This window comes from Plecotus auritus (assembly GCF_963455305.1).
Source record: "Plecotus auritus genome assembly, chromosome: 5".
Classification (NCBI taxonomy): Eukaryota; Metazoa; Chordata; class Mammalia; order Chiroptera; family Vespertilionidae; genus Plecotus; species Plecotus auritus.
This window is the reverse complement of record NC_137776.1, coordinates 103,440,157-103,461,628: the sequence shown is the minus strand read 5'-3', so window position 1 is coordinate 103,461,628 and position 21,472 is coordinate 103,440,157. Positions and strand designations below refer to the sequence as shown.

The window sequence follows — 21,472 nt, the reverse complement described above, 5'->3', positions numbered from 1 at the left end:
TAGGAGTTGAATGTTCGAAAGGTTACACTGTCTACAGATAAAAACAAGTATGGTATTCGCCTAAGGGCAGAGCCAGATCACATGATCCTGGGGAAGCGGCTGAAGGGAGCCTTCAAGGCAGTGATGACATCCATCAAGCAGCTGAGCAGTGAGGAGCTGGAGCAGTTCCAGAAGCGTGGTGAGTGTCGCTGATGGAGCCTCGGCTCAGGGAGGCTTCTAGTTGGCATTCACTGTCATAAAATGCTATTTCAATACCTTCTAATTTGCCTTCATATGGATACCTGATAATGGTTTTAATTAGTCTTTTATTATGGGTGCCTTATGGTTTTTTTTCATTCTTTTTAATACTTTGTTATATTTCAATGAATGTTTTCATGTGAATATTAAATTGATTTCTTTGGACTAAATTTCTAGATAGAAATTACAGAATCAGATGGTTACCATTGAATTCTACAAATGTTAATGTGGGCCCAGATAATCTGCCCTCGTCGAAGAGAAAGCAGAACCCTTGAGGGTGCTGTTGGGAGGAGTGGGGGAAGATGATGACTTAAGTCAAAACCTGTCACAGTTTCTCTAAAATTTCTAGAATCCACATACTGGTCTCTTAATTGGCCAAGGCTGTTTATACTCAAGGCTATTTGTGCAAGGGGGGGGGGTGTCCCCCCCTTGTTTATACTCAGCAAATATTTTTTAAAGCCCTTCTGTTTGGGTAGCACTGGCAGCATAGAGTTTAATAATAATAAGACAGACGTTGTCCTCACCCTCATCGTGCTGGTGGACGTGGAAGACTTATGGAGGTAATAGTTGTTCTGATAAGTGCTGGGATAGAAACCTGTGGGACATTGTGAGGAGGTTAGGAAAGGAGTCAGCTCTGTCTCCTCTCCTATCCATGGGTTCAGAAGTTATTGGCTCTGCCGTGATTAGAATCATGACTGGCCTTCTTACAGCTGCTTAGCATCAGCAGCTGTCCTGGGACGCAAGGTGTTGGAAGTTAAGGGCTCCCTCGAAAGTTGAAAATCATAAGCACAGAAGTGACATGAAAAGATATTTAGACTCAGCTCAAATGAGTGATTATGGAAATTGATGGAAGTGTCCTTAGGATTCCTCAAATTGTTTGATAAAATTTATCTGGAGATCTTACATGAGAAGGTAGGAACTAAAAGTTGAGTCATAACTAATTTAACTTGCTATATCCTATCTAATCCTATCTAATAAAAGAATAATATGGAAATTGACCATCACTCCAACACACAAGATGGCTGCCCCCATGTGGTCAAATGTGGCTGCCCCCATGTGGACACAAGATGGCCACTACAAGATGGCCAGCAGGGGAGGGCAGTTGGGAGGGACCAGGCCTGCAAGGGAGGGCAGATGGGGGCGATCAATCCTGCAGGGGAGGGATGTTAGGGGTGACCAGGCTGGCAGAGGAGGGAAGTTGGGAGCATACAGGCTGGCAGGGGAGCAGTTAGGCATCAATCCCGCTGGCAGGGGAGTGGTGAGGGGGTGATCAGGCTGGCAGGCAGAAGCGGTTAGGGGCAATCAGGAAGGGAGCCAGCAGTCCTGGATTGTGAGAGGGATGTCCGACTGCCCATTTAGGCCCGATTGGAGAGAGTACAGGCTGGGCTGAGGGACACCCCCCGCCCTTCCTGTGCATGAATTTCATGCACCGGGCCTCTAGTATATAATAAAAGAGTAATAGGCAAATTGACTGTACCTCTGCTACACCCACAAGCCACGCCCAGCAGCCAGTCAGGAGGGAATATGCAAATAAACCCAACCAAGATGGCTGCAGCCACGGAGAGCAGGAGGGAGGCTTGGGTTTCCCTGACAATGGAGGAAGCCAAGCTTTCCGCCTGCCCTTACCAGCCCAGGCCTCCACTGAATGCTACAAAGTTTCAATGATAGAAGATACATAAACCCAAACAGAAATGGCGGCAGCCACGGAGCTGAAGAGAGCAGGAGGCTACGGTTGCCTGCGGCGATGGAGGAAGCCAAGCTTCTGCAGCCCTGGCCTGCTTTGGCCTCAGCTTAAGGCTACAAAGTTTCAATTATAAAAGATACATAAATCCCAACAGAAATGGCTGCTGCCACAGAGCGAGCAGAAGGCTTGGCTCCACTCCAGGCTACAAAGTTTCAATTGTAGAAGATAAATAAATCCCAGATCCCAGGGTCTCTGCTTGGGTCGCCGGGGGGCATGGCTGGCCTGCAAACCACCACAGGCCACTTTCCCGGGCTGCCCCACACCCCAAGGGAACCCCCACCCTGATCCGGTACACCCTTCAGGGCAAACCAGCTGGCCCCCACCCGTGCACCAGGCCTCTATCCTATCTAATAAAAGAGTAATATGCAGATTGACCATCACTCCAACACACAAGATGGCTGCCCCCATGTGGTCAAAGATCCTGCCCCCATGTGGACACAAGATGGCCAGCAGGGGAGGGCAGTTGGGAGGAACCAGGTCTGCAAGGGAGGGCAGTTGGGGGCAATCAGGCCAGCAGGGAATGGTAGTTGGGAGGGACCAGGCCTGCAAGGGAGGGCAGTTGGGGGTGACCAGGCCTGCAGGGGAGGGCAGTTAGGGGCAATCAGGCTGGCAGGGGAGCAGTTAGGCATCAATCCCGCTGGCAGGGGAGTGGTTAGGGGGTGATCAGGCTGGCAGGCAGAAGCGGTTAGGGGCAATCAGGAAGGCAGGCAGGCGAGCAGTTGGGAGCCAGCAGTTCTGGATTGTGAGAGGGATATCCCATATTGGAGAGGGTACAGGCTGGGCTGAGGGACACCCCCCCCCTTGCACAAATTTCATGCACCAGGCCTCTAGTTAAATTAATAAAATCTTTGATCAACTTTCCAGTTACAGATCTAAGTTGTAGATAGCCAAAATGTCAAAAATTTTTGAAATACATCGTATTTGAAACCAAAAGGCAGCCATTTTTAAACTGTAGTTTCTGAATAGACTGATCTGCACTGATGGGAAGCAAAATAGTTTGGAGATCCCAGTGACAGGAAGTGAGAATGGTAGCCCAGTGCTCAGAGACCAAGATCATGATGGTAACCACACGGCTTCCTGAAGATAGGCATTGCCAGCCGTGGTGGTTCCTCTGCTTGGGCTGGCAGGGATGACACTGAGAATATCACACTGTTCACCTCATGTAACCTACCTGATGGCACACTGCTCGGCACACAATGGGACCGAGGCCCTCCCATCATTGAGGGCTGGGCCTAAGTTTGATTTGACTCTAAAGACTGCATCCTTAATTACATTCTGAAGTCTGTATTTATGGTGGGGATTCATGGCCTCCTGGCATGTCTTTGGACCTGGGAGTTTATATACAGCTGTAGACATTGGGTTAGGAGGAGTTGTTATTATGAAGCCTCTATAGATTAATGCTACGAATACTTTTTTAATATATTTTATTGATTTTTTTACAGGGAGAGGGATAGAGAGTTAGAAACATCGATGAGAAACATCGATCAGCTGCCTCCTGCACACCTCCTACTGGGGATGTGCCTGCAAACAAGGTACATGCCCTTGACCGGAATCGAACCTGGGACCTTTCAGTCCGCAGGGCCGACGTCTATCCACTGAGCCAAACCGTTTAGGGCTGCTACGAATATTTTATCAAAAAGTGGCACAATGTACTTGTAGCAGGGCATTTTGTGGAGGAAGAGGGACTGATTAACAGTGGCAATTGCATCTCTACTAGGGACCATTGTTGTGGAAGGCCATGAATTGCATGAAGATGACATTCGCCTCTTGTACACTTTTGATCAAGCAACAGTTGAGACAGCGCAGTTTGAAGCACACTCGGATGCTCAGGTATTTTTCTGTTCCCTAGAGCATTTCGCGATCAAAGGATAAGACCACAGTGGAGAAATTATACTGTACCTGTGCCTTTCCTGAAAGTGTTCACAGTTTGTGGTGGTGTTAAATAAACAAATTATTCATTTTAAATTGGCTTATTAAACTCCTCTATGATATGCTCTGTTGGGGAAATTGATGCCTTTTAACCAGTGCATAAATAAATATTTTGTGACTTCTACATGGGAGTACTTGTCCTAAGTGTTGGGTCATACTAAAATGAGTCAGATGTTATCCCACTCTTTAATGAATAAGCCAGTCATGGAGACAGAAGAGTGAGCCACATGTTATTCTGCCTGATAAATGATTTGGTAGAAATAAGTACAGGGAAGAGCTCCTAGCCAGTGTGGGAAGATGGCTAGGGAGTGCGGGCAGTTTTGGATTCTGAGGTCGACATTTTTATTGTGATGGAGCACAGCATCTCCTTTCACTCCTGATCAGACTTCTTGGGGTCGATAGGTTGTTGGGGCTCCACTGTGAGAGTGGGGGCTTGATGGAGGTCCTCTGTGGCTAACATGCCAGATGAAGGTAGGGGAGGAGTACGTTGGCCAGTCTCCTCAAGCCTTTGCACCGGGCTTAAGCTAGATGTAGACAACATGTAGGCAGACTGGTACAGAGCCAAAGGCGAGGGACCCGGAAGGGCAGGAAGGATTGTGAACACAGTGGGCGCAGTCCTTCTGGGCTCCAGCCAGTGGGAGGGAGGGCCTGAAGTGGTCAGTGTGGGCCCAGCGCCCTGCCCAACTCCTCATCCATTTCCAGTACTGGTTTCTGCACCTTTACAAAGTTTAACTTCTCTGATTGGTGAATGGTGATCTTACCTACTTTACAAGTATATTCCCCTCTAATAGAAGTGATACTTACATTGGTACATCATCGACAGCCTTCAGAATAGATGAGAGAGAAAAGTTGACAAGAAGGTGGCAATTTAAACTCATATAAAAACAACTGTGTCCATTGTAGAACTTGTTTCTTGAATCCCACTAATCAACCAAAGGATAAAAAGGGGTCATGGCTTAAGAAAGTAGCAGGTACGGCCTTTAATTCATTTGTTTGTGGTAAATCCATTTGAAAAGCTGTTCTATAGGCTTTATGACTACTGATATTTTTATTAGAAGAGTTGACACTATTTATTAAACAGGCCAGAAAAGCAGAGTTGAGAGACTAGCAGACCAGTCTCATGGTCTCCTGTGAGCACACCCTGCAGAAGAAAAAGGGAAAGCTGCCCTCTCTCCAGATCTGAAGGATCACTGGTTACAAACAGGAACCGAACTAGAAAGAAACTAGATTGTGTCCTTTGCTTAGTTTTGTGAATAAATAGTGCTGCGTATTAGACTTCCCAGAATTTAGTTTGAAATCGCATTTTGCTGAGTTTGAAAGAACTGTCTTTCTCTATTTGATTGTCATGGTATGCTCTGTTAATTCCTGCAGGCTTTGGTTCTCTTAGATGTCTCCCCTGACCAGGCGATGGTGGATCAAGGGGTGGCTCGGGAAGTCATCAATCGCATCCAGAAACTTCGCAAAAAGGTTTGTTACATTGAGAGTAAGCTGCTGATTTGGAGGTGTTTTTGGGTTTTTTTTGTCTTAATTTGTTGGGGAAGATGGGAGAGGTAGGTAATATAAACCAATATTACCAGAGGTAGGTAATGAATTAATGAAAATTAGTTCGTTCAGATCGCACAGGATAGTGGGACCCCTGCTTATTCACTCCCAAGCTGGATGCGGGTGTTTTGTTTCTCTGACTAGGAACTTTCAGACAGCCTGTGCCCCTTTTCCTTCCATTTCCACTTCCCTGGGCTTCTACAAAATCATCTTCTGGATTCATAGCCCTCCCGACGGGTACAGAAGGCCGTCAGAGGACTGTTAGTGTCTGAGAAGGGGAGAGATGCAGTCAAGTCAGCGTCAAATGGTTTCTGGTTCAGGGGAGATAGTGTTGTATCTGGACAGAAGGATTGATTCTTCCTTATTCAGGAGCTGGGAGCCAGGACAGGGGGGCCGAGCCCATTGTCTGCCCTCACCAGGTGAGAGAGCCAGGGAGCTGCTATCCCTAGGAGGGCACCCACGGGCCCTCCTCGTGAGGTCAGGTTTGAAATCTGTAGTTCAGGGTGTGAGGGGGCCACTTCCAGCAGAGAAACAGGCGCTTGGAACTCTGGGCTAGCGCAGAGCTCTGGGAGTGGCTCTCACTGCGCCACGCCTTCGCCTTAGTTTCCGAGGAGGGCAGGACAGAGACTGGGCCCTCCCATGATGACTCAGCATGGAATTGTCAGCCCTTGTTCAACAGCACCTTACCTGCTGACTAATCAAGTGCTTCTCGTTTTACTTTTTCTGTATGTGCTTTCAGTGCAATCTGGTTCCCACTGACGAAATAACAGTTTATTACACAGCAAAGTCTGAAGGAAATTATCTGAGCACCATTATTGAAAGCCACATGGAGTTCATATTTGCCACCATAAAGGCTCCCTTGAAACCGTATCCAGTCCCTACATCAGATAAAATCCTTATTCAAGAAAAAATGCAGGTGAGTTCTGTGAAACTATTAAGAGATTTAGTTTTAAATTTTATGTTACGTTTATGTGCTCACATCTTGATAATTCAGTCTTCCCAGTAGCAATGGCTCTGGCCAAAAGTCAGGAGGGTCAGAGAGATGATGTCCATCCAGAACAGGAGAGGGGAAGGAAGGCAGCCAGGAGTTACAGTTGTGTCTAAAACTACAGAAGTCAGTGTCGTGGGTTTTGAGAATTATTGTTAAACTGCAATTAACTTTTAAGGTAGTAGCTTATACATAAAACTAAAATTTAATTTCCTGTTGGTACATTTTAGAGGTGACTATGGAAATCTGATAACAAGGCACGGCCAGAAGTTGGTCGTTTATAACAGGGGAAGAAAATCTATCAGTAATTTATTTAATCGTTTGTTTCCTATCTTGTTCCTACGTGGTATAGGACAAATAAGATAGACAGGTATGGGCTGAAAATGACTGTCTTTTCAGTGGGGGCAGTTTACAAGATGGTTTCATTGTCTGTTTTGTATATTTTAAACAAGGTAAAAAGAAAAAGGGGGGAATGTAGCCCTTGACTGTTTTATTGATGACATTGAATATGCTCTCAGAATTGTAGAAAGTTCTTGCTCTTAAAAGAAATGGTTGCTGCGTTATTTGTGACCCCGTGGACAGATGCTGCAGTTATGCAATCACCTCTTTGTTGTTCAGTTAAAGGGGTCAGACCTGGAAATTACACTCACCAGGGGATCCTCCATACCTAGCCCTGCTTGCGCATATGTCAATCTTCACATTTGTGCAAATGGCAGTGAGCAAGGTAAGAGTAAATAATTCCATGGTTTGTATTTTATTTTTTACTTAAACATATGAATATCTTTGAAGCTATTATAATAGAACTAGAGGCCCGGTGCATGAAATTTGTGCACGGGGGTGGGGGGGGGTCCCTCAGCCCGGCCACCCTCTCCAATCCTGGACCCCTCAGGGGATGTCCGACTGCCTTTCACAATCCAGGACCACTGCCTCCTAACTGCTCGCTGCCTGCCTGCCTGCCTGCCTGATCGCCACTAACCACCTCTGCCTGCCTGCCTAATTGCTCCCCTGCTGGCTTCATTGCCCCTAATTGCCTCTGCCTTGCCCTGCACTCGGGACCCAGGATTCCTTCCGGCCGGCTGCAGGCACCCAGGACCCGGGCAGGCTGCAGCTGCAGGGGACCGTGGGCGGGAAGCTGCACCCCGGATGGCGGAGTGGACAGCTTGTCCCTCTCCTGGAGCACAGCCTGACTTGTCCTCATTCCTCTCTAGTGAGCTCATTTGTGCCTGGCTGGTCCCCATTCCTCTCTCATGAGCTCATTTGTGCCTGGCTGGTCCCCATTCCTCTCTTCCCATTGTTGAGTGTCTGAGCAGTTCTGGCGCGAGGGCGTGACCATTTGCATATTAGCTCTTTATTAAATAGGGTTGGTAAAACTATAATTTTTTCTTTTTAATCATCAAAATGAACCCACAGCCTGGCCAGTGTGGCTCAGTGGTTGAGCATTGACCTATGAACCAGGAGGTCACAGTTTGATTCCCAGTCAGGGCACATGCCCCAGTTGCAGGCTGGATTTTCAGTGTGGGGTGGGCAGGAGGCAGCCAATCAATGATTCTCTCTCATGATTTTGATGTTTCTACCTCTCCTTTCCTCTCTGAAATCAATAAAAATATATATATGAACTCATAAAAGCCCGGTGATGTAGCTCAGTTAGTTGAACTTTGTCCCATGCACCAACAGGTCACTGGTTCAATTCCCCATCAGGGCACATGCCCAGTTTGCAGGCTTGGTCCCCAGTAGGGAATGTACAGGATGCAGTTGATCCATGTTTCTATCTCCCTCTCCCTTCCTGTCTCTAAAATATCAATAAAAACATTTTTTAAAAATGAACCCACAAGAGTAAATTTTTAGACTTGCACCACTAGGATGCTGGAGTAGATGTACTTTTCCCTATTCCTCCAACAAAGGACAGCTATAAACACACATCACATATAAAAATCAACATGATAAGACTGTTTTGTACTGTCTCAGCCTATCAGTAACCAAAGATATTGGTAGACCAGCCTTTTGATTCTTACTATGATTAAGACACCCTTCAGCAATAACCATCAGGAAACTGGGAATATACAGATTTCTCACTAACAAAACCTAGAAATTACATGGCACACATGGGACTGCCCGGTAAGGTTGTGGGGGCTGGGGCAAGCACACACATGCACGGGCCTGGGTTATTGGTGAACTTAAAACATAAGAGTGGGGATGTAAAGCATTGGGAAAGAAAACAAGTAGCTCAAATGTCAGTTTTTGAAATCAACCATGGTCCCTAAAACAAGGGACCCGCAGTGCAGGAACTCAGTCTGGCTTTGTCCAGTCAAGTGGCTGGCGATGTGTGTGTTGGACGCAGCTGTCTTTGAAATAGACTCCTAGGCAAACAAAGCTTAAGTCAGGCACTTGCATTACAAACAAGAAAAAGTGCAGCTTACATTTCCAAGACCCTTACAAGTGCAGGGAAGAAGGCACACCAGCCAAGGACCTAGGGACCAAGCAACAAAATAGCGCTGTATTCTCTGGGTTTTCTTTTTGCCTCGTGTGTATTCCAGACTTGGAGTGGAAGAAGCCAGCAGTCTGGAATTTCCAGTGAGCACGAACAGAAACACCGGCAAAATCCTGCAACCCAGCGAGTCAGAAAACTTTTAGACAATTGTTCTCTTACCACGAACATAATGGAACATTTTGTAACCTTACTACTCATACTAACGAAGGCCAAGTGGGGAGCCTAGACTCCTGCCTCTGCCAAGCTGAGGAGCTCCCAGCCCCACCGCCATGGTGGTGTCAGAGAAGACCAAGTGGGCAGCTCAGACTTCCATCCTACCTGATTGCCAGCTAGCCCTCTGCCCACGCATGTGTACTAAGGCATCTCTTCCCCAGTGGTAATGAGGCCACATACATCCTGACAAGCTATCATTGAAGGCCATTTGGGGAGCAGTGAGGAGGCCATTCAATTCTTTGTAGCCAGGAAGGCTTATCACTGAATGCCAAGAGAAAAGTGGGAACTCCCTTGTCACCGTCACTGTGCCGGTACCCCAGCAGTGACAAGGAGTGTCAGTGATCGGAAACCTGGACTTATCCTGTCACTAAGCAGCAATGAAGCAGTATCACCTTTCCCCTGACATTGCTATGTCAGACAAGGTCAGCTAAAATGGATTTAATTAAGAGCCGGTCTCAAAACCTACCATGTCCAGGTTTTAACTGAAATTTATGCATCATACCAAGAACTGAGAAGATCTTTTTTTTTTTTTTTTTTTTTAGAATAAACACTTTGATTACCTGAGCTAAGATGGGTGGGAAGTGATTTTCCTGGTAGAACTGCAGCTCCCTGCCCTCGAGCACACAGCCCTTTGCGCGGCCACACCTGCCTGGTCTGGAGCAATGCAGGCAAGAAGCTCGCCTGCGAGCAATGCTCCTCGAGAAAACTGCTGCTTGTGGATTCTTTTTCTTTCCATCATATTTCTTCTGAATTTTCTGTGATCATTTTTGGTTTAAAAACTCTTCCTCTTCAGGAGTCAGCTTGGCCCCCTTCTTACGGCCCAGGGGCAGTGCCCAGTGGGATTCGTACCACTGTCGGTACGGTGTGCTGTCAAGAAGCACGGTGCAGTTCTTTACCAGGGGTTTGGTATGGACCAGTTTGCTGTTGGGTGCATTGTGGACAACATCAGTAACCCTTGTTTTGCGAGCCCCAGGAGAAGTTGCCCACATCCAGCCTCCCAGCACTCGGACTGTGTATGCGGCGGGGTCCAATCTTAGTGTTGGCAGCAGGGTGTCCCAGCTCATATTTTCGCTTCTTGTGGTAGGGCTTTCTCTTGCCCCCGGTCTTGCAGCGCTTGTGCCAGTTGTCCCGAGAGATACCCATGGCTTGTTGCCAGCTGGAAAGAGAAGAATCAAGAAGATCTCAAACTAAATGAAAAAAAGCAATATATGTGAATGAACATTAAGATAACAGAAATGTTAAAATTATTCAACAATATAAAGCAGCCATAATAAAAATGCTTCCCAAAATAATTACAAACACAATAGGAAAAAATGAAAGTAGAGTCTCAGCAAAGAAATGAAAAATCAAACGAAAACTTTAGAACTGAAAAATATTACTAAAGTACAAAAAGTCAGTGGATGAGCTAAACAAAAGTTTAAAGGAGATGGGAAAGAATCCGTGGACTGGAGGATAGACTAATAGAAATTACCTATTCTGACCCACAGACAGTAAAATTTGGTTTTAAAAAAAAAAATGGCTCCCTAACCCGTTTGGCTCAGTGGATAGAGCGTCGGCCTGTGGACTCAAGGGTCCCAGGTTTGATTTCGGTCAAGGGCATGTACCTTGGTTGCGGGCACATACCCAGTAGGTGGTGTGCAGGAGGCAGCTGATTGATGTTTCTTTGTCATTGATGTTTCTAACTCTCTATCCTTTCTCCTTGTAAAAAAATCAATAAAATATATATATATTTTTTAAATGGCCCTAGCCAGTTTGGCTCAGTGGATAGAGCGTCAGCCTGCAGACTGAAGGGTCCTTTCGATTCTGGTCAAGGGCACATGTGGGCTCAATCCCCAGTAGGGGGCGTGCAGGAGGAGCCGATCCATGATTCCCTCTCATTGATGTTTCTGTCTGTCTCTCCCTATCCCTTCCTCTCTGAAATCAGTGAATGTTTAAAAAAAAAATGCAGCCCTGGCCATGTGGCTCAGTTGGTTAGTGTTATCCCGTGCACCAAAGGGTCCCGGGTTCAATTCCCAGTCAGGCCATATAACCCAGGTTATGGGTTCAATCCCCAGTTTGGGTGCCTATGGGAGGCAACAGATCAATATTTCTCTTTCCATTTTCTCTCTTTTTAAATAAAAATCATCCTCAGGTGAGGATTAAAAATGATACAATAATAAATTTAAAAGGCTTTTTAAAAAGACATTGTAAGAAAGAGATTCTGTCTCCGGCTGTGTGGCACTCTGTTATTCCATAATTCCCACAGGACATGTGAGGAAATGCCCCTGTGCTGCCTCTGGCTCATCCCACTTATGTTAAATACATCACACCATGGTCTCTGGAAGGAGAGTGGATTATAAACCCCAGAATGCAAGTTTGTTTGTGTAATCCTCACCAGAGAATAGATCCACTTTTTAGAGTAAGCGGGGGGAGAGAGGGGAAACATCTATGACACTCTGACTGGGGATGGAGCCCACCACCTAGGTGTGTGCCGTACCGGGAATTGAACCTGCAGCCTTTTGGGGTGTGGGACAGTGCTTCACGAACAGAGCCTCAAGCACCTGTAGGGTAGTAAAAGTTCAATCTTCTTGTCCATGAATTCTGGGAGAAAGTGAAGAAAGGACAAGACTAAGAAAATACTTAAAAGACATGGCGAAAAACTTCCTAAATTTGGTAAAACTCATAAGCTACAAATTCAAGAAGTTGAGGAAACTTCATATACGAAAAACCCAAAAGAATCTTCATCAAGAGAGTGTAGTCAAACTTAAGAGAATTTATGGTTAAGAAAACATCTTAAAAGCAGAGGGATATGCAACACCTAACTTAGAGTGGGGGGATTTGAATAATACTGGAGTTTTCATCAGAACCCATGAAGGCCCGAAGGTTTAAGGACATTTCTCAAATGTTAAAAGATGTATACTTTCTACCCAGGATGTATATCAAGCAAAAATATCTTTAACGAAGAAGAGTAAATCAAGACATTCTCAAATGAAGGAAAAGGAAAATAATTTGTTGCTATGTATTATGTACCACCTAGTGCATCCACTAAAAAAGCCTATCCCAGGAGATCCATACAGAAACACCTGGCAGTCCTGGGCACCTTCCCGTACGCCAAAAGGTGGCAGCTTGATTCCTGGTCAGGACCCTTACACAAGTTGCATTTCTCTGATGATAGTGACATGGAGCATTTTTTTATATGTCAAACAGTCCAATTTAAAATTGGGCAAAGGACCTGAATAAATGAATAAACACTTCTCCAAAGACGGCAGATGGCCAAAGGCTTCTTGAGAAAGAAGAAAAAGCAATTCAATTGAATCTTTTCATGCAATGAGCTCTTCCTACACAAAAAAACATCCTGACCTCAGTCTTACATCTTACACAGAAATTAGCTCAAAATCGATCACAGACAGACTTAAGATGCAAAATGTTAAACTGTCTTTTGGATTTAGGGCTAGGCAAAGAATTTTTAGGACTTGACACCAAAAGCCCGTTTCATAAAAGGAAAAATTGATAAATTGAACTTCACCAAAATTAAAAATCCTGTAAAGGATGAAAGAAACAAGTTACAGACAGGAAGAATATTTTCCCAAATCACACATTCAACAAAGGAAGCATCTAGAACAGGGGTGGGCAAACTTTTTGACTCGAGGGCCACAATGGGTTCTTAAACTGGACCGGAGGGCCGGAACAAAAGCATGGATGGAGTGTTTGTGTGAACTAATATAAATTCAAAGTAAAGGAGCGGAGGGGAGAGCAAGAGAACCCTCCGCTCTTTCGGCTCCGTGGGCCGGATAGAACAGCCGAGCGGGCCGTATCCGGCCCGCAGGCCGTAGTTTGCCCACGGCTGATCTAGAATATATAAAGAACTCTTAAAACTCAACAGTTTAAAAAGTATCCAGTTAGAAAATCAGAAAACACATGAATAGACATTTACCAAGGAGACTACAGATGACAGGTGAAGATGTGTAGCATCAATAGGGAAAGACAAATTTAAATTACAATGAGTTATCACTACACACATATCAAATGGCTAAAATAAAAAATAGTAACAATGCCAAATGCTGGTTAAGCTGTAGAGCAACTGGGCTCTCCTGTAGTGCCATTATAAATGTAAAATGGGAGACATTTAGCATGTGCTTTCCACAGTGATCCAGCGGCTGCACTCTTGGATATTCAGTCCAAAGGAATGAAAGTTTTTGGCCAGAAAACCACTGCCCAAATATTTTATAGGGGCTGCATTCATAATAGCCCAAACTGGCAGCAGCCCAGATGTTCTTCACAGGTGCTGGCTGAACAAACTGGTGCATTCACACCATGGCATTTGACTCAGCAACAAAAAGGAGTAAACTATTGATCAGCACAACAATCTGGGTAAATCTTCAGAGATCTGTGCCGAGTGTAAAAAGTCCATCGCAAAAGAGTACATACTGTGTGATTCTATTTATACTGCATTCCTGAAATGATACAATTACAGAAATAGACAGTAGATTGTTTACTAGCAGTTATTAGATAGGGAGTTGAGGGAACTAGGGGTAGACTTTTTTTAATGGACTTTTGAGAGAGAAACTGCTGTTGGTGCCTCCTACATGGGCCCTGATCAGGGATTGAATTTGCAACTTGGGTGTGTGCCCTGACTGGAAATCAAACCCTCACATTTTGGTGTACAGGACAAAGCTCCAACCCACTGAGCCACTTGGCCAGGGCAGATGTAGATTTTAAAGGGCAATACAATGGGTTCTCGTGGTGATTGAACTGTTCTGTGTTTTTGGGTGTTGCTTTTTTAAATATAGTTTTATTGATTTCAGAGAGGAAGGGAGTGAGCGGGAGATAGAAACATCAATGACGAGAGAGAATCATTGATTGGCTGCCTCCTGCACACCCCACACTGGGGATCAAGCGCGAAACCCGGGCATGTGCCCTGACCTGACTGGGAATCAAACCGTGACCTCCTGGTTCATAGGTCAATGCTCAACCACTGAGCCACACCGGTTGGGCTGAACTGTTGTGTTTTGACTGTGTTAATGTCAGTCCCTGAGTATGATATTGTATGATAGTTTTATGTTAACGGTGATAAACTGACTGGTTAAAGGGCCCAGTTTAATTATTCTTTAATTATCTCAAAATACATAAAACAGGTCAATAAAGTAAGTAGTTAAATTTCAGGTATAGATTAATCAATATGAAGGACCATTTGAGGCTATTGTGTTTAAATTAGATAGTATTTTTACCACTCTGAGCCCTAGGGATTCATAAATGCTGCAACATCAAATAGGGTCATAAAGACAAAAGTTTGTATCTAGAAAAGGATTTCTTGAAGGAGTTCCCCCCACAACCCCGGAACAGACCCACCCAGGACATCCTGAGAGCGCATGGTGTACGTGCTCAAAAAGAAAGGCCAGCTGAACACTGTGCCCTTCACTTTACATTCAAATTTACCTTTTTCTTCAGATTTACTTATATTTTTGGCTTTTTAGGTGGAGTACTGCTTCTGGAAAATCCAAAAGGCGATAATCAGTTAGACCTCCTAAAGCTGAAGAGTGTTGTTACTAGCATTTTTGGTGTGAAGAATTCAGAGCTGGCGTTCTTCCTTGGGGAAACAGGTGTGCAGAAAGGGGAAAGCTATCCATGGCTTTTGACACAGGTGGAGTGTGTGAATCAGTCCGCCTCTTCAGCAGTGCCTGCCTGTGCCTATAGCAAAAAGAACACCATCCTTATCAGGAGATGAAACTCCCCCTATTCTCTCACTTCTTAGCCAGGTGCAGGATTCTGAGCTTCACAGACTTCGCTGGGGTGTTTGAACTTTCTTAAACATAGTGTCTGCATCTTGCTAAATCCAGATTTTCGGTAAGATAAGCCTAAATAGAATTTTTAAAAGATGTATGTACATTCTCTCCCACTGTCACAGGTTGAAATGTGAGACCAATCCACCAAAAAAGAAAGTAAAAAGATACATTGAAGTCTTTACCCACAGTACCATGGGCCTTCTTTGCAAATAGGGTCGTTGCAGAGGTAGTTGGATGAGGTGCGGTGGGCCCTATTACATATGACTGGTGTCCTTGTGGGAAGACGGTGAAGACACAGACCTTGTGTGATGTCAGGCCTAGATTGGAATTGTGCAGGTCCAAGCCACGAAACAGCAAGGATTGCTAGGGACTTGTAAAGCTGGGAGAAAGGGAAGGGTTCCCCTAAAGCAGGGGTGGGCAAACTTTTTGACTCGAGGGCCACAATGGGTTCTTAAACTGGACCGGAGGGCCGGAACACAAGCATGGATGGAGTGTTTGTGTGAACTAATATAAATTCAAAGTAAAGGAGCAGAGGGGAGAGCAAGAGAACCGGATAGAACAGCCGGATCCGGCCCGCGGGCCGTAGTTTGCCCACGGCTGTCCTAAAGGCATCTTGGGGTGAGGCCATTGACTTTTGGAAACAGTGGCTGTAAATAAAATCCTATGCACCTTTCTCTGGTCAGCCCTAACCCAATCCAGGACAGTCAGAAAGTTCTGGGAAACTTTAGCTTAGCTAAGTAAGCAGAGTTAAATTTCCACCATTCACCCCCTGTGATTTAGGCATCTATACATGGCTCTGTAAACCACATCTGACTTCCAGATAAAGCAGTATTTTCCATCTGAAGTTGAGAATGCGAAAATACTGTTTCTGATCCTTGGATGCAAAACCTGTGTATAGAAAGGGCCAACTGTGTTTATTGAAAAAATCTGCAGTCCTACCCATTTTCAAGAGTCAACTATACAGGGAAAAAACTAAAGGGAAACAAAATAGTTTGCATTTTAGGTTGTGAATATTATGCCATTTATTTTGCACCAATAACATTTCCTACTAATTGCATGTGATTTTATAGAAAAGGCAATGTCCTTTCATAAACAAGTTGAAAGTATCACTGTAAAGATATACATATGGTAGTTTAATAAATATGGAAAAGTGAATGACTTTGGGTCTATAAACTATCTGCCCCTGAAAGAATGATGTCTTATTACTATTTTTTGTTATTTGTAGAAATACAAAACCAAACCAACTTACTGAGTCTTAGTGGAAAGATGCTGGGTGTGACTGCAGGACCAGCTCCCTCTGTGATTGACAGTCCTAGTACTCTTCTCTGTCAGTATATCAACTTACAGCTCCTGAATGCAAACCCACAAGGTACTTGCCTTCCCTAGTTGTAAACATCTTCAGCAGGTGAGTGGTGGGGTGTTGGATGGTAAGGTTTCCTTTAATATTCAACCTCTGTGACTTCTGTGGATTTTTCACATTGGCTTTAATGTAGTAATTTAAGTGAACACACACAGGCTTGTTTCTTTTGCTTTATTTATGTAGAAACACACTCATCCATCTGATACGGAAAGGAAATGAGATAAATTGAATAGGTAAAAGTTACAGCTAAATGAAGCTGAATTGTTTCAATGCCAACACATTTTAATTCAGCCTTATTTTTTCTTCTTGGGAAATGTTTTGAAAACTTAGTTTTTCCAGTTGTTTGGCATTCTCATTGTGCACATTTATTACTGAAGCCTTTAGGCTCTTCATGATGGTTTTGCTAAATGCCTCTTCTCCAAGCTGCAGGGCTTTTTATACTGATCGGTTTTCCTTTTCTTCTTTCCCTTTCCCTCTGGGAGATGTTTGAGACTTTTCTGCAAACTATACAGCTGTCCCACTGGTGCCCTGCACTCACGGCTGCCTTTCCAAGCTTGCAGTAGTCTCCCCCTCCTTAGGGAGGCTGTACCTTGATGGTGTGGACTCTCAGGGTTTAATCTAGTCTGTTCTTTCTTCTGTAGAGTGTTTAATGGGAACAGTGGGCACCCTCCTGCTGGAAAATCCACTTGGGCAGAATGGACTCACCTATGAAGGTCTTCTGTGTGAAGCAGCTAAGATGTTTGGCCTTCGCAGCAGGAAGCTAAAGCTGTTTCTGAATGAGTCTCAAATGGATGGTGAGATTGTAGAACATGCTAAATTTTTGTTTTTTCTTTTGTTGCATTATTTTCTATATGAACAACTGTAGACCTACTTTTGCCCCACCCTGAATATGCTTCTAGAAAAATTAGCATGTTCTAAATTTGCTGATTCTAAATTGTTCTCTTCCCCAGGATCAAAATGATCCCAGTATCTATATATATAAAAGACTAATATGCAAAATGTTCCCTTGGAAGTTCGATCGCTTACTATGACGTGCATTGACCATCAGGGGGTGGTGCAAAACAAAGGAAGGCCCTGATCACCAGCCAACCTACCCCATGCATGAATTTCGTGCACTGGGCCTCTAGTCTTATATAATAAAAGCCTAATATGCTGCCCTGACTGGTTTGGCTCAGTGGATAGAACGTCGTCCTGCAGACTGGAGGTTCCCAGGTTCGATTCTGGTCAAGGGCATGTACCTTGGTTGCAGGCACATCCCCAGTAGGGGGTGTGCAGGAGGCAGCTGATCGATGTTTCTCTCTCTATCCCTCTATCGATGTTTCTAACTCTCTATCCCTCTCCCTTCCTCTCTGTAAAAAACCAATAAAATACATATTTTTTAAAAAGCCTAATATGCTAAATGTCCGGTCATCCAGTCGGCCATTCAACCAATCAAAGCGTAATATGCTAATGATATGCTAAAGCTGCTCAACTGCTTGCTATGACATGCACTGACCACCAGGGGGCAGATGCTCCGACTGGTAGGTTAGCTTGCTGCTGGGGTTTGGCCAATTGGGACTGAGATGGGCCGGACACGCCCTGGAGCACTCCCGCGGTCCCTCCCTGGCTGGCCAACGTCCCGCGTCCCTCCCTGGCCCCAGTCTTGCACCGGTGGGGTCCCTCAGCCTGACCTGCGCCCTCTCGCAATCTGGGCTGAGGGACACACCCTCCCCCTCCAGTTCCCTCCCCCCAGTGCATGAATTTCGTGCACCTGGCCTCTAGTTGTAAAATAACAGTGGAAAGTTATATAACTGACATAACTGTGAGTGACTGCCTAGCACACTTGCTTTTCAACCTGAAGGACTCCCTTTACCACGTTTAGTGGAAATGAACTCCCTTAACTTTTCTTTTTTGGGGAATCTACACTAATAAAAGAGTAAGATGCAAATTGACTGTACCTTTGCAATGCCCACCAGCCAATCAGGAGCGAGTATGCAAATTAACCCAACAAAGATGGTGGGTTAATTTGCATATGCAGGCGTCAAGGGGGCGGGGCAGGACGCAGGCGTTCTGCACCACCTTAGCCGCTCCAGGCCTCTGGGCAGTGTGGGAAGGCGGAAAGGCGGCCTGAGCGAAGGTGGTGCCACAGCCAGGGTAAGGAAGGCCCATTCTTGCACAAATCTTCATGCATCGGGCCTCTAGTGCTTTAATAACTTCTTAATTTTGAAGAACAGTTTTGCCAGATAGAGATTTCATGTTGATAGTTTTTCAGTATTTTAAATATGTTATTCCACACTACCTTTGGCTTCCATGGCTTCTGATTGGAAATTGGCTATTCATTATATCCCTGTCATATGGCTTCTCTTTTGTTGCTTTCAAGATTTGGTCACTATTTCTTCAAATGTTCTTTCTACCTTTTCTTCTCCTTGCAAAACTCTCATAATGTATATGTTAGTCCATTTGAACTGTATTATTTCAAATGTTCTATTTCAAGATCACTGATTTTTCTGCCTGCTCAAATAGGCTATTTACTAGTAGCCCCTCTTGTGAACTTATTTCAGTTGTTTTCCTTTTCCGCCCCATAATCTCTACTTGGTTTCTTTTATACTTTCTCTATTGATATTCTTAATTTGTTGATACATTGCTTTCTTGGATTTAATTATTTGTGGCTTCCATTGGCCTTTCCATTGGTTTGTGGTTTTCCATTTAAGAGAGTTACTATAGAGTGTAAGTTCAAATATTTGCGCTTCCTAAAGGACAGATTCTGTCAATTTAGCTTTTCCTCTGACTGTGCCATAACTTTTCTGCTTCTTTGTATGCCTTGTGATATTTTTGATATTGAAAATTGGACATTTGAATATTAGGCTCTCCCCCTTCCCAGGGTGTGCTATTTCTGTTTTGTTTTGTTTTTTACTTGATTTCAGGTTAAAGAAGGGCGAGGAGAGAGGATCGAAACATCAGTAATGAGAGAGAATCCTTGATTGGCTGCCTCCTACACGCCCCCTACTGGGGATCGAGCTTGCAACCAGGCGTGTACCCTTGACCAGGGTCAAACCTGAGACCCTTCAGTCCACAGGCTGACACTCTATCCACTGAGCCAAATTGGCTAGGGCTATTTCTGATTTTGAAAGCTATAATTGTTCATTTGGTAAGTAGAAGGATCTCGTAATGCTCACAGTTTTAAAAACTCACTGATGCCTTCTTGCTTGTTCCACTAGATTCTAAATGTCATCTCCAGATCCTGGAGTTACTGTCTTTTAAGGAGGCAGCTTTGAAAGTATTTTTACATTCAGGATTCCTGCTTGGACAGAGCCATTTTTAATGACAAGAGCCATTTTTAGAGAAAGTTGATTTCTTTGAATTCAGATCTGGGTAGAAGCAAAATGCACCAGAATAGGCAATGAGCTTTGTAAATTTTTCTTTTGTCACTCTGAGTTTTTATATATTCGGTGTTAATTGCATTTGTGTTATACTTTGGATACTGGAATTTTTTATCTTTGGGCATATTGGGTCCTATATTCTTTGACATGAGCCCTTCAGTTTTAGAAAAGTTCCTGTTATCAGTGTGATTCAACAAAACCAGTTCTTGTTTTCTGGCATTTCCTAGGTTTACCACATACTCTTATTCCCCCAGACCTGGAAATAGCTGTTCTTCCCATTACTGGAAGTTAATATTTAGAAACCACAAATCTGGGCTACTGGCTTGGTTTTGTTCTAGGCCTTTTCTGTGTATATAGGAATTGCCTGTGGTGTGATATGGAGGGAGTGGTATGAGGACATTTGGGGCAATGGCCAGCATTACTTTAGTTGAAGCACAGTCCTTCATAAGTTAAACAAAGAATGTACCCTCAGCTATAAGCAGTCAGGGTCCAACTACAAACGTGGAGGGAGGGCTTCATACAAGGCCTCTGTCACTTCTGGCACCAACTGCAACTATTCTCGGGTTTGATAATATGTTAGCAGGTTTCACAGGACTCACTGGAAGCGTTTGCATTCATGACTACATTTACTCCAGGGAAAGGAATAAATAAATGTGTAGGGCCAAATATGAGAGCTGTGCAGACGCAGAGCTTAAGCTGCCCTCTCCCAGGAGTCATGGACAGGGTTTCCTTCTCCTGACCCTGGTGTATGCCAGTGTACAGGGTTCCCACACAGAAGCTCACCCTTGGTGCCTTGTATTGAGGCTTTATTACATAGGCATGATTGAGTCCTTGCCCACATGGTTGAACTTAACTTTTACCTTGAATTATATGGTTGGTCTTTCTGGTGTGGCTTCCTCCCCCCGAGTTAGCTGTCTCCCTTGCATAAATTATCAGGTGAAAGGTCAAACCTCTCTTGGGGTGAGGCCAAATTTATTGCTTACTCAGGCTGCTGACATTTTTGTGGTATGCAGAATAGGAAGAAAATTTATTATTTTCATCTCTTTTCGCTCTAGAAATTACAGAAGAAATTCCCCTGAAGACTTTGAACACGAAGACTGTGTATGTTTCTGTATTTCCAACAACAGCTGACTTCTAACTTCCTGTTACCAGTGTGGTTCAGTCAACCTTTACACACACACACACACACACACACTCTTATACGTGGTATTGGTTCATCTAGTAGCTTAAATCCTCACATAACCTTAAGCACCTATGTAATCATGTTGGGAGAAGATTGCAATGTTACCTCAGCACTAGAGTTTATTTCTGTACTTGAATTCTTTACGTATAGAGGGAGAAAGTTATTAAAGTGGCATAATGTTTATCCTTTTATGGTCTTTTAAAACATATTTAAAACCTTGAAGACATTGATAATTATCTGGATTTCCTTGGATAATTTGATGGAATATGTTCCATTAAAGCAAGAAAAATAAACAAGCTTTCTCAGATAATAAATATGTTAAAAGTAATTCATTCTCCCATTGTTTATTGAAACTTGAAATTTATAACCTTCAAAAAACACAAAAGCTTAATAGTGACTTCTGTATTAAGACGTGGACTAAGCCCTGGCCATTAAATCAGTTGGTTAGAGCATCATCCCAGTAGGCCAAGGTTGCAAGTTTGATTCCTCATCAGGGCACATAAAAGAATCAACCAATAAATGCATAGATAAGTGGAACAACAAGTCTCTCCTTCCTTTCCTCTCTCTCTTAAAAGTCTTTTCTAAAAGATTTTTTTAAAAAAATAATGTACTAAATAAATATCTCACTTTACATCTTCCCCAAACCCTATGTTTACAGATACCCAGA

The 21,472-nt window shown here is 44.1% G+C and overlaps 1 protein-coding gene and 1 pseudogene across 3 annotated transcripts in view; one reads left to right on the top strand and one right to left on the bottom strand.

The window, feature by feature from the left end:
- The window catches only part of IARS1 (isoleucyl-tRNA synthetase 1), a 109,719-nt gene extending 88,586 nt beyond the window's left edge, over positions 1-21,133 (top strand). For both annotated transcript variants that reach the window (XM_080670826.1, XM_080670827.1), the window contains exons 26-34: positions 4-178; positions 3,699-3,811; positions 5,282-5,377; positions 6,192-6,368; positions 7,059-7,164; positions 14,595-14,720; positions 16,129-16,272; positions 16,905-17,057; positions 20,678-21,133. In XM_080670826.1, coding sequence (XP_080526952.1) covers positions 4-178; positions 3,699-3,811; positions 5,282-5,377; positions 6,192-6,368; positions 7,059-7,164; positions 14,595-14,720; positions 16,129-16,272; positions 16,905-17,057; positions 20,678-20,760 — 1,173 coding nt within the window. In that variant the 3' untranslated portion in view covers positions 20,761-21,133. The remainder of the gene's footprint in view (positions 1-3; positions 179-3,698; positions 3,812-5,281; positions 5,378-6,191; positions 6,369-7,058; positions 7,165-14,594; positions 14,721-16,128; positions 16,273-16,904; positions 17,058-20,677) is intronic.
- LOC308249539 (small ribosomal subunit protein eS8-like) lies at positions 8,854-10,284 on the bottom strand (annotated as a pseudogene). Its single transcript has 2 exons — positions 9,702-10,284; positions 8,854-8,907 (listed from the first exon to the last, which is right to left on the bottom strand). The product of its transcript is annotated as a small ribosomal subunit protein eS8-like (transcript).
- Positions 21,134-21,472: the final 339 nt, after the last annotated feature.